The sequence below is a fragment of the Microcaecilia unicolor genome, chromosome 7, assembly GCF_901765095.1.
Source record: "Microcaecilia unicolor chromosome 7, aMicUni1.1, whole genome shotgun sequence".
Classification (NCBI taxonomy): Eukaryota; Metazoa; Chordata; class Amphibia; order Gymnophiona; family Siphonopidae; genus Microcaecilia; species Microcaecilia unicolor.
The window spans coordinates 262,663,346-262,676,412 of record NC_044037.1 but is presented as its reverse complement, the minus strand read 5'-3'; the positions used below and the strand labels follow the sequence as shown (position 1 = coordinate 262,676,412).

Here is a 13,067-nt window from a genome sequence, read left to right as displayed (position 1 = left end):
CTCCTTGCAGTTTGGTATTAATGCACTTAGGCGCTACCTGATAGAATAGTGTCTAATGCACATAGGTGCCTAATTGCAAATTTGATGGTACCTTTGATGCACATAAGTGGTGCCTACATCTAGGTACCACTTTATAGAATTGCCCCAATATTCTACACATCTTTGTTCCCCATGGCTTACCATACTCCTCTCCTGACTGTATTTCTTAATACTTTGCATGCAGTCCATGTGATGGGGCAGTTTTGCAAACCTGGAGTTCTAGGCAGTGACATAGCTTGAGACAGGTAAAGCCTTGGGTACACTATGTCTTTATTCAAAATCAGGAAATAAGAGAAGTGCCTGACTTATCTTTGCACACTTCACAAATCAAAAATTTAACATTATACATAAATGATGCCAGCATATTTTTTGGAGCTTTTCCTGCCCAGTCTAGCTCATCCCACTTCACTCTGAGCCTGAATTTTTAACTCCCTACCTCAGGACTCTCCTTCTATTCTGTTTCCATAAGTAGATTCCTGTTAAGGTGGGCCAGGAGTAATAGGCCACTTAAACGGGCCAGGTACCTCACTTGCATGCACCTTCACAATACTCAATATGACTTCCTTTGCAGTCTCTATTTCTGCTCCCTTTATCTCAATTACTCTCCACACAGCCACTCTCAATGTCCTTTTTGTGATTTCTCCTTGTTCATCCTTCTGTGGTCCTATTCTAGGGAGGAGGACAATATCTGCAGCATTTCTATATTTCCCAAGCATCAGCTGGTAATATCTGAATTCTGATTCTACATGGAAATTGTCCTACATGGTATTTTTCTGTTTTTTCCCTATCCCTTCTTGTGTGTTTCTGTCTTCCTCCCTATAACTCCCTATGCCCCTCTATCATTTTCCTCTCACTCCATGAAATTAAATGAAAAAACAAACAAAAAAAAAAGATCATGATACTGACACAAATGTGGCCACTGGTGCTATTGCGGCTTCTCATTAATCTACTATCCTGACTCCTTTGGCTATTGCTGGTATTACAGTCAGTCATATTTTCCCTACAGTCAAAAGCAATGCATGATTAAAATACACACAGTACATTTGCACATATGCAATAGAATTAAACCTGCTAGCAAATGATTTTTGATATTTTTTTGTGTTTCATTTCTTTTGTCTTTTGTGATTGAAATGTATTTCATATGAGTTAGAGGTGATGTTAAGTGAGTTTTATGTTGTATGGTACTAAACATAAGAAAACACTTTTGAGAGTAAAGACATACTGAATAAAAACCTTATTAGAAGCATTTCCATGCTAACACACAATAAGATAGCTCGGACCAAAAATTATTAACAAGCAATTCACCAGATAGCATCAAAAAGAAGATTTAGCAGGACCAGTTTGCTTCCAAGTATTTCACTGATAATCAGACTGTAAGGATGGATCAAGTGTCAAATTACTTTGTAAAGCAGAATCAAGCATAAAGATTAAATAAATTTTAATTTGTATTCCATCCCTTGCAACAACAACAAAATCTGAATTCATTTAAAATGACAATAATCAAATCATCAGCACTAGGCTTTCTCAGCTCTTTTCAGAGCTTAGACTTGAATTTTTATGAAATTGGAACTTCACATAACTTTTTTTTTTTTTACCTGCACAGGTCTGATTTGATTCATCTTCATTATTGCCACAATCGTTAGCTCCATCACAAAGCCATCTCTTGGGGATGCATCGATTATTCTCACACTTAAACTGATCTTCAGGACAGCTGTGATTGACTAGGGAAAACATATATTACTTTTGGGTAAGATCCTGATGAAAAACAGAATTTTCTAAAATAGAATGAGGCTAAATTTGATTCAATAAAGAATTAAAATAGGATTATATATCATGGTTTCACATGATGATACAAAAACCAAAGCATATGCTCAATGCTTCTAGAATTCATCCTGTAAGTATAATTAGATGTTCTTTTAGTATCTTGGCTATAAAAGAATAAAGATGTAGCAGTTCTAAACATTAAACCTGGATTGCAGAAAATATATGGTATATATAAAGCAATTTACTTGTGGAGCTGCCTATTAATCATGAGGTTGTTCTCAGGAACTGCACAGAGAAGTACATGCTGTACATATATTGGCAGAAATGTATGTGCAAATGAATTTTAGCCTGGTTCAAGTATAATAGAATTTATAGAGGTATACATTAATGTTAAAACAAATGGTAAGTGTCATGTCTGAGGACATTTTCAGTTCAGTTACTTCACAATAACCAAATAGCTGCATTGTCAAAAATCATTTGTTTAATTTTGCCAGACACAGTGGAGCCTCCTCGAGGAGAGATAGCAATGAAGTAGGAGTCACTTTAATGTTGAAAGTTTTGGAGAAGAAAGCCTACCCCAGCCTTACTTCTCTAAAACCCCTGGCTGATGATGTCAACAGGAAACCAAAAACAGAAAACAACAATGTGCTCTGCTCATTTCTTTCCTTGGTTTCATATGGATAGGTTGGCTTGTTATCTATAGGCTATGAAGTTAATAAAAGAGAAGAAAATGGAAAAATATCACCAATCTTAGACTGAAATAAAGCAAGTAATAGCACACACAGGGCTCAGACACAGGCAGAGAGAAATTAGAATATTTCAGTCTGTATGTCAGGACAAAGAACTCAAAGCTTTGTGTGCAGCACCTGCAGCCTGTACAGCATAAGACAGTTTGGGACTGAGCTATGAAAGGACAGAAGAGCGGTAGAAAGAAGGCAGAGCAAAGGACACATAGAGGGGCATAATCAAACATCGCCGGCGAAATAGATCGCCGGCGATCTATTTTGGCGGCGGCGCAACAGCTGGCCGGAACCATATTATCGAAAAAGATGGCTGGCCATCTTTTTTTTCGATAATATGGTTTAACCCGGCAAAATCCAAGGCATTTGGTCATGGGAGGAGCCAGCATTTGTAGTGCACTGGTCCCCCTGACATGTCAGGACACCACCTGTGCACCCTAGGGAGCACTTCTGAAAATGTTAAAAAATACACAAATAGCTCCCAGGTGCATAGCTCCCTTACCTCAGGTGCTGAGCCCCCCAAATCCCCCCCCCCAAACCCACTTCCCACAACTCTACACCATTACCATAGCCCTTATGGGTGAAGAGGGGCACCTACATGTGGGTACAGTGGGTTTTGGGGGGTTTGGAGGGCTCAACACTTAGCACCACAAGTGTAACAGGTGTGGGGGGGTGGACCTGGGTTTGCCTGCCTGAAGTGTACTGCACCCATTAAAAACTGTCCCAGGGACCTGCATACTGCTCTCAGGGAGCTGGGTATGACATTTGAGGCTGGCAAAAAAGGTTTTTACTTTTATTTTTTTAGTGTGGGATGGAGTTAGTGACCACTGGGGGAGTATGGGGAGGTCATCCCCCATTCTCTCCGGTGGTCATCTGGTCAGTTGGGGCACCTTTTTGAGGCTTGGTCATGAAAATAAAAGGGCCAAGTAAACCCAGCAAAATACTGCTTAACGCCGCTTTTTTGTTTTCCATTATCTGCAAAAGCTGGCCATCTGGTAGCCAAGCCCATGTCCCGCCTTCGCTACACCGCCGACACGCCCACTTGAACTTTCACCGGTGCGGCGACAGGAAAGCGGCGATGGTGTGAAAAAAAGACGCTTTCGATTATACGGATTTCGCCGCTTTTGAGAGATTGCCGGCCATCTCCCGATTTATGTCGGAAGATGGTCGGCGATCACTTTCGCAAATAAGCCTGATATTGTCTTTCTAGGTGTGGGTGTTAGTCTGCTACTAAAGTATGGCATAATGTGTAGATAGAAAAAAACCGTGGTAAACTCAAAAGTGAGTGAGTGAGTGACTGTGCTGCTGTGTCACAGTGACTGCAGCCCTTGGTTGGGCATACACATACCAAATTTGCATATGTGATAGTCAATCTGCTGCTAAAGTCTATCAACCTGTATGAGTGCACAAGAGTGGGTGGCTATGCTGAAGTATCACAGTGACAATGTCCTTACTAAGCAGGACAGAGGGCAAAAAAAAACTGATTCTGTTTGCAGGTATTAGAGGCACTCTACAACTAAAGTCACGCATGCTATGTGAGTGTACAGAAGTTGCAAAAGAATTCTGGATTAGTGTAAGGATGTGGTGTGACCATCTATGTACAACAGACTGTCTTGCTTTAGCTAAGTATTGTCAAGATGGGGCAGAGGTGCTCAGCTTAGCAGGATGTGCTTCCAATAATCAAAAATATGGAAATAAAAATTTGGTGCTGCTTTGTCCCCTCTCCCTTTGCTTTGGGATTTCATGCCACTATTTATTTTTTGATTTACCATTTTACAGTCCTATTTTTCAGAAACTGTATTTGGCATTGCTCAGTAGTACACAACTCGGGCATTCGGCACACACTCAGACGTATCAACCCCCGCCCCCTTCAATACCACACTACAAGCCATATCTTCGATAGAATTGGATTTATTTTGGCCGCAGCCAGGAACATCAAAATTGTTACAACTTAAACAAATTACATTACATCTTCTACTAATCATTATGCCAGCATGCATTTCTACCCGGGTACACAGCTTCTACACGTAGTTGCATATTCTGGGCCACAGGCCAAGCCGTACCAAGCCCCTGTGGCCCCCTGTGCTGTTTTCCAAGCACCCGATGTCACTTGGTGTCTCCCGTTGAAGGAGGCACCTACCACATTTACAAAATGACGTTCTAGGCCTCCCGGCCGCCCAAGCCAGGAGACAAGCTGTATACACGTTGTTTCCTTATAACAAGGCTGCTCACATGCAAGCCTACCATTTGCATCAACTTGATAATTTTCCACACAACTCTTTCTGCAGCAGTAGTTACCCCAAACTTGTAACTGTTATGTGTCAAGCTGCTGTGTACCCATTGCTGGCTGTGAGTAAACATTGTAGTCTAACGCCACAGGCCACGGCAACGACACCTCGTTTGCCGTGGTCCCCCACCCCTCCTGGCTGCGGTCATGCCCTAACGCTATGGCTTGTATCTATTCGCAAGTCATGTGGGATCGTATGACTTTTAATGCAAACAAGAATGCCTGAAGCCTCCCTCCCTTACCTATACCCTGTTATGGCTACTCTATCGCCCTGGCTACTCTATCGCTCTGACAACCCAGGCTCTCACTGTTCGGTCTCACCGCTGCCCTTCTATGCGCCCACCGCCTTTCCCTGTGCCCAATGTACATACAAGTGATGAGTGACCGCATATCCAAATCCGCTGCAGCTCATTCTGGATATGGATACCTGTAACAGAATATAATGGGAAGCAACATGTTAGCACAGTGCAAGCAACCATTATCACTTTGCTGTGGATGCCTTAATGGGTCCAATGTACCGCTTGTATACACTAGATGAGTCTGATGTAGCGCTTATATACATTAGGTCGCCATCGGCCCAGTCTTTTGATGGCCTCTATGGACACTCCTAGCGCTGCCACTGCCGTAGCTGCCCTAATCCTAAATGAGTGGGTACTGTACATAGTGTATGAATCAGCAGGCTGGTCTTTGGTCTTTGTTTTAAGTCGGCTTAAAGGTTCAGGACAGGGCATGTCCGTTCCGATCCATTTTGATTTGTGAATAAGTAGGTCAGTTGCCGCGGCTGTAATGGCCGCGTCACGTATTAAGAGGGACATGCCATGGTGGGCATGCTTGTACGTAGCCACCAACTCACTGACTCGCAGAGCACCATGCAAAGCTAATGAGAATGCGCATTTGACTCGATGGCCCTCAAACTCAGTGTCACTTATCTCCTCTAATGATGCAAAGAGACGGCCCATTTCCCTGCCGGTACTGGGTTTTCTTTTACCTGGGTAGGGTACTCCCGGCCTGCCCCATCCTTTCATCAGTCTCATGACAACAAATGACCTAGATGGATTTTGGACAGCCACCGCTTTGGCGAGAAAACTGATGGCTGCGAACATGATTGAGACCTGGTTTCTGCTAATTCCCTTCATACATGCCGGGGGCCGGGAATATATCAGTACCACCCTTCTCTTCTAAGTGTTGACTATATGTGCGGTTGTGAATCTTGTCCGCGAGATATCTGTTAACTATCGCAGCATCGGGTCCCATTTCCGGGTCTGCGCTCTAAAAACGAGAAAGAGCATCTACTATAACCATTCTCCCTGCCTGGTATATGTTTAGCTGTAATCACTGCGGAACTATCTGTCTGCACACATAACTTGTGGGAAGTGCATGGCGGACAACTACTGCCATATTGTCTGAGGGAATTACAATTAACTTGTGAGATATGCCAGGTCCCCCCAGGAAACATGATATCCTACGTGGTCCCTGCTGAAACCCGAGCTTGCTGCGCACCACGCTCCCTGGAAGTAAATCTGCCGCATCTGTAAAGAAAATGCAGGGTTTCCGTGAGAGTGGGTGAATCGTGCCAAAATGAAATCCCATGGGCCAAGAACCTGCTAAATCTCGCTTGATGTCCTGTGTACGTCTGAGATGAAAATGCGCTTTGTTTGTTCCCGATGTTGCTAAAGCTATTGGGAATCACCCTTATTGCGAAGCCTACTGGACCCAGGAGTTCCTGTACCTGCTTCAGCCTTGCTTTTTTACAGTGCCACCTCGTATTCGCCGCTCTGGCAAGCTTATCAATTTTGTCAGCCGGCAGTCTGGAACATCTAGTTCCAATTCAATACCTATAATGTAAGGATTCGCCGTGGGTCTACTGTTTTTTCAACGGCTAATGGGATGTCCAATTTCTGTGCCAAGTGGATAAAGACCTGTAACACATCCGTCCACTCTTGTGATTCCCGGTCTTTGAACAGGAAGTCCTCCAGATGAGGACCAGAGACCTAGCGGGGGCTAGTTGTTCCACTACCCCGTGCACAAACATGCTAAGCTCTTTGAAGTATGCGCACTAGATGTGGCCACACATGGGGACATATTTATCGCAATAAAACCTCTCCTGGAACCTGACACCTAACAAGGGAAAGGGCTGTGGGTGTAAAGGCAAGGTGCGAAAAGCCGAATCTCCGTCCACCTTAGCCCAATGTGCCTAGTTGCCTTGCCGCCGAGTTATTTGAATGGCATTGTCTACAGATGCATATTGTACTGTACAGCTGCTATGGTCAATGTAGTCATTTACTGATGTTCCTATGTGGCGGGACAAATTACGACTGGGCCTACCTTTCCCCAGCTCCTTCCTTGGTATTATGCCTAGCGGAGACACTGTTGTTGCCTTGAAGGGCGGGTCCTCAAACAGCCCCGCTATGCAGCCTAGCAATAGTTCTTTGGTAATCTTGCCTGCAGCTATCTGTCGATGCATGTGAATCGAGGATGCATTGTTGGGGTAGTGTTGTCACTGTGGTGTTGTCCTCTAATATGGAATCATGCAACCTGATTGGAAACCTGTGGTGATGCACCCGTTCTGTCAGGGTAACGGGCTAACCTTGAAGCTTGATGGCTTCCGGACCCTGTCCTGAGTTAATAGGTTGCTTTCTCCTGTCTCATAAGCTTGATGGGGGGAGCGCTAGCTCCCTCAGTACCCTGTCCCGTGTTACTAGATTGCTGTTCCCTGTCTCTGGGGAGCCTGCCTTGCCCTGCAGCATGCCTGCCTGCACGGGCGTGTCGGGTGCTAGGTGCAATGTCCGCTGCCTCCGTCCTGCCTTTGTCCTGACGGCATTGCCTGACAGGACTACCACTGGTGCTGACCCGATATGAATGGATTGTCTGCACTGCTTTCCTGTAAATTTAATATCTTAGTTAAGCCATGCCCGTCCCCTAAATATCTCATGCGCTTTTAAAATTATATTCCATATCCCACACCAAGTCCGGGCCCCTTTCCGTTTCCTTCACTATAGTGAGTGTCCTGAGTATGTCAACAGCTGAGTGTCCTAAGTATGTGAACAGCCTCCGACCAGCCCATGAAGGACCCGAATATCTTGGGCTTCTTATCTGTTACGCTATCCCTGCCTACGGTACCCTCCTCATGCAACTCCCACACAAGGAGGGAGAAGATATCGATCCACCTGTATTGTGAGAACGGTACCTAATGCATCGCTCCTGTGATTAAGTACTCCCACATCCTGACTGGTCCCCTGTGCACCGACCGGTGCCACAACCGCATTCTGTCCTGCCATATTGGGCTCCGTTACCAGTTCTTATCGTCCCATACTGCATATCTAGTTATGTCATGCGTCTGCGCTGGAAGGAGTGTGGTGCTGTCATTAGACTTACCCCTTGCCGGTACTGGCGGTAGCCCCGCAACTATGGAGGTGGAGTCTGCGTGCTGCTACCTCCCTTGCAGGCCCACGCACCGTCTGTGCTTGTGGTGTAGGTCCACTGTGACTTCTAAGGTCTGGGGCCACAGCACTCCGCGTCTTAGCTGGCGGAGTTTTGGTGGGCCGCTTGGCTGGCCTTGCTGGTGCATATGTCTCCTTCGCACACTACAATGACATTACTGCAATGGAGAGACTAAAAGAATAGACAATTTAAAGCAAAATGACCTCATAATAACTGATTGTGGTGACGCCGGCTTCCCCAATCGCTGTGTGCATCTTATGGTGCCTGTGTAAACTGTACCCTCCTTGCTCACAGCTACATATCCGACTGCGTGCTGTCTGCGCAGTGCGCCCTTCCTTAAATGGCTGGCCTAAAGCCCCACGGGCGATGGCTGTTACATTCAAATTTGGCCTGGTAGTCAAAACGGCTGCTAAAATTAAAATGGCCAGGCCCCTGTAAATCCGGCAGATAAATCAGTAAGACTGGTGGTCCTTCTATCAAAATGGCCACCGTTTTCAAATTAGCTGCTTTAGTCCACGTGGCCGCTCTAGTCAAAATGGCCGCTAAGTGCACATGGCCCTCTAGGACTAACACTGTTGTACCAACCCTTCCCCCCGTGGACCTGGTCCTAACGGCAGCTGAGAGTAGCATACTGTAACCGATATGTTTGTCTGATGCCCCTAAGTACTGTGTCCCACTATGCTGGCACCAAACGGTATGATATCAATTGTTCCAGCCTATGCCGTGTGTCAAAGACACAAATGCGTGCGGTATCCAAGGTGGCCGCTGCGGTTAAATTTGTATTTGGAATGTCCATTCTAGTGAATTTTAGCGCCATAAAACTGGCTGCCTTTTCCAAATTTTACTGCTAGTCAGAATGGGCGGTGTATTGAAAGTGGCCACCGTTTTTACAATCGGCACTCATGCAAATGGCCACCCTATCGAAATTCACCGCTGCCGTACGTGCCTCTGTAGGTTAATGGCCGACTGTATGGGCGGGCAATTACAACGCGTAGCGAAGCGCATGTCCCGCCAATTTGGGACTCCCCTTAAGTGGCCCGCAAGAGAAGACCCTGACTAGCGAGGATCGCAATGTGGACGTTTCTGCAAAAACCCGCATCTCAAATATCGCATGGCAGACCAATCATACAGACATGGCGCCGGTAAGTAATGTTTAGGATGAAGCGTAGTTGACCGAGTAGAAAACACAGCATGGCCGTAGTGCTGCGTGACATGGGCAGCTTATACAACATGGGCAACTTATACTGCACTAAATTTTACCGAATTAGATAACACGGCGTGGCAGACCACAATGGGGCTTGTATAGCTCTGCGTGGCCTGGGTGGCTTATACAGCATGAGCGATTTATACTGCACTCATTTTTGCCGCATTACATCGAAAATCTGGTGTGGCCGGCCATAACGGGGCTTAAGGTCCGTCGCCGGACGGCTTATACCGCATTTATTTTTCAAATTAGATAACACGGCATGGCTAGCCACAACGGGGCTCGAAGGTCCGTTGCTGTATAGTGCGTAACTGTCGGCCAATTATTAGTGGCCGGCCATCACCGCATCTTAACGTGCGGTGTGCCGCTGAGGCAGGAGAAGAGCAAAAATGACGTACCATTAAAGGTGTTTTCGTCTCCCTGAGATAGTTTGTGCCTCGGTTCAGTACTGTGCACAAGGTCTTCCTAGTCGTGCCTCAGTGCCGTGCTATGCACTGCAGATTGTGAGCACTACATGGCCGGCCAAAAATGGCAACCGCGCTGTGGCAAACCCATCTGCCATGCGCCATGGGCAGCGTATGTGGGACTCTAGCCTAGTGCACGTAATGCCGTGAGATAGGCAGCTAACCCGAGATGGCCGGCCATCCTGGAAAAACTAAATGGGGGTCGGCAGGAGAAAGCTAAAATGCCTTGCACAAAGTTTTAAATGTCTACATACCGTAAAATTTGTTCTCAATTTGCTGGAATATCGTGCTCTGCTGTAAGAGCTTCTTTGGCTGTACTCTGCACAAGCTCTGCCCAGGGCAGACACAAAACATGTGCCTGTAAAAATTTCAGGAGCTGCTGCCCAGGGTTGCTCTTCTCCTGCTTCCAAATTCAAAAGGACTTCCTGTGCAGTTCAAATTCCTCTCTCCTCCTCCCTTGCTCCTCCCCTTTTTTCCTGCCCCCTCCCCTTGCTACCCCTTGTTTCCCTCCCACTACTACCTCTGCTCTCTAGCTAGGCCCTCCCTGTACCCTCCCCCACACTTCTGTCTTTGCTGGCCTTCAGCCCGGTTGTGGTCGGCCCCCCTTTAATGGGTGTGCCTGGTTCTTTCTCTATAACAGAGGAGCAGTACAGGTGACTATTTAGTATGTATTCCAATCTTCCTTTCAACCAGCCGATATTCAGCCAGCAGCAGTCAGCGTTTTTATGTCCACCACTGACTGTATTCCCAAGAAGTATGGAGATGTGAAAGAACAGCTCCTGAGTTTCATTTTGAAAGGTGGCATAGACTGCTAAAATTAGACATCAACACTTCTCTTCTTATCTTGCATTATGCCTCACACTAAGATTTGGAAAATCAAAATAGCTTTTGCATTAAATCCTACTCCTAAAAGACCTAAACCAGTCTCACAATCAAGACCAAGCTTGAAATTGTAAACTCGAGAGGTGCTCATGTGTACTGAAGCCCTCTATTAGCTCCCATCCAGTCTCACACGCTCTTGGCCTAATCTACTAACACTCTGCTTCTGAGCAGTTTGTAAAGATGTGTGCTTTTCCTGCCTGCCACCTGGCCTCACTGGCACCAGGCTCCTGAGCAAGACTCTGACAAGTCTTCCCCCAGCAACTTGCAAGCACCAACCTCAATATCCTGGGCTCCCTTCTCACTCAGGGTGACTCCTCGGCCATGCCTTCCTCCTACTGGAAATCCTTTCCAGTTATGTCCACCGGGCCCCGGTCACTCCTCTGGTTCACGGATAGTGACCCACTGCACTTTCCCTGGGACTATAACTCTGATTCTCCAGCCTTCACCAATATGCAAATTAGGCAGTCAACAAATGCAAATTCACTTTAGTCTTGTGGCTTTAGTCTTGTGGGAACAACTTCTTTACAAGTATTACTCCCGTACAAGTCTCTTCTCTACTGAACCCACTCCCTTGGGTAGACTGGGTCTCAGTTTAAACAGCCTTCACCCCTGGACAGCACTTTCTTCATTCACCATAACTTTACTGTCCTGTCCTCCACCCCATGACATAGTCCATTTCACATAAGTCATAAGTCCATCAATAACCTAGCCTGCAGGTACTGTTTTTCTTCTATGTTTGTGCAGCGCTGTGTCTGCCTTGTAATGCTATAGAAATGCTGAATAGTAATAGTAGTAGTAAGTACCTTTATTTTCCCCCTGCTGTCCTCAAGCTTCAGGCAGTCCAGGTTCCTCCATCTCCTCCAGCAGGCTTCAGGCGCTCCCCAGATTCCCCTCCCTTCTCTCCAGCGCCTCGGTAGGTACTGTTTAAATAGGGCTGCTAATAGGCCACCCCACCCTTCCTGGGTCCCTCCTCCTAGTTCTGGAAGAGTCCAGGACCTTTTGAGTGCCCTTCTCTTAGCTACATATACTCCCTGGTCCCCATGCTCAGTCCTTGGCTAGAGCTCCCTCTACTGGCCCCTTCAGGTCATTACCCTGATGTCCAATTGGAGCTCCCTCTAGGGACCCTATCATGGCATTTTTCCTGTTCCCAGGCAGGGAGCGTCCTCTGGTGGCCTCCTCAGGGTAGGGCAAGCACTGTGTTTATCACAACATGGAGAACTGAAGCACACTTCTACCTTGCTTACTGAGAGTATGTCTGATATTAAACATATTAAATCAGAAATTACTAACCTTACTGCTAAGATTTCAATGATGGATACTCAACTTTGTGTGTTAGAAAAGAAGTGTGCAAAAATCAACAATGTGGCTTCTAACCAACACATGGACCAGAAGGTCCTGCACATACTGAAAACTGTCACAAAAACTTGGGAATCCAAGATGAAAATGAATAAAGAAAAAATTCAATGTTTAATTCTCTCATCACAACATTCCACTCTACTCCCAACTACCCTGACCACCTCCGATGTTACAAACCCAATATCTGACAATCTAAAAATCCTAGGAGTAACATTAGATAACCACCTTACTCTAGAAACTCATGCAAAAGCCATGGCAAAGAAGATTTTCAACATGATGTGGGTAATGAAAAGAGTAAAACCATTCCTCCCCCAAAACTTTCCGCAACCTGGTACAATCCACAGTACTCACCCATGCTGACTACTGCAACAGCATCTTCATTGGTTGCAAAGCTCAAATCTTGAAAAAACTCCAAACCACACAAAACACAGCAGCCAGACTTATTTTTGGTAAATCTCGATTTGAAAGCACAACACCACTACGTGAAAAACTACACTGGCTCCCTATCAAAGAACGAATTCACTTCAAAGCCCACACACTGATCCACAAGATCCTCCACGGAGAATCTCCAAGTTACATGACAAATCTGATCGACTTTCCAGCCAGGAATGAGTCCAAATCTTCTCGAACATATCTCAATCTACACCTTCCCAACTGCAAAGGTCTCAAACACAAAACCTACTACGCATCCAATTTCTCCGTTATAGGCAGCCAACTCTGGAACGCCATACCAAGGCACATCTGAACAACCAACGAACACCTACCCTTCCGAAAGTTACTGAAAACTTACCTCTTCAAACAAGCCTATCCAAACGACCCAACTTAATTTACAAACCTAATCCACACCACTAACACTACCCATACTTCAATCCTTCCCCCACATCTCTTCT

At 45.8% G+C, this 13,067-nt stretch overlaps 1 protein-coding gene across 1 annotated transcript in view; it reads right to left on the bottom strand.

Annotated features, from left to right (window-relative positions):
- Positions 1 to 13,067, bottom strand: part of LRP1B (LDL receptor related protein 1B) — a 1,639,960-nt gene that overhangs the window by 962,410 nt on the left and 664,483 nt on the right. Inside the window, 1 exon segment of the mRNA XM_030210865.1 lies at positions 1,635 to 1,760. Coding sequence (XP_030066725.1) covers positions 1,635 to 1,760 — 126 coding nt within the window.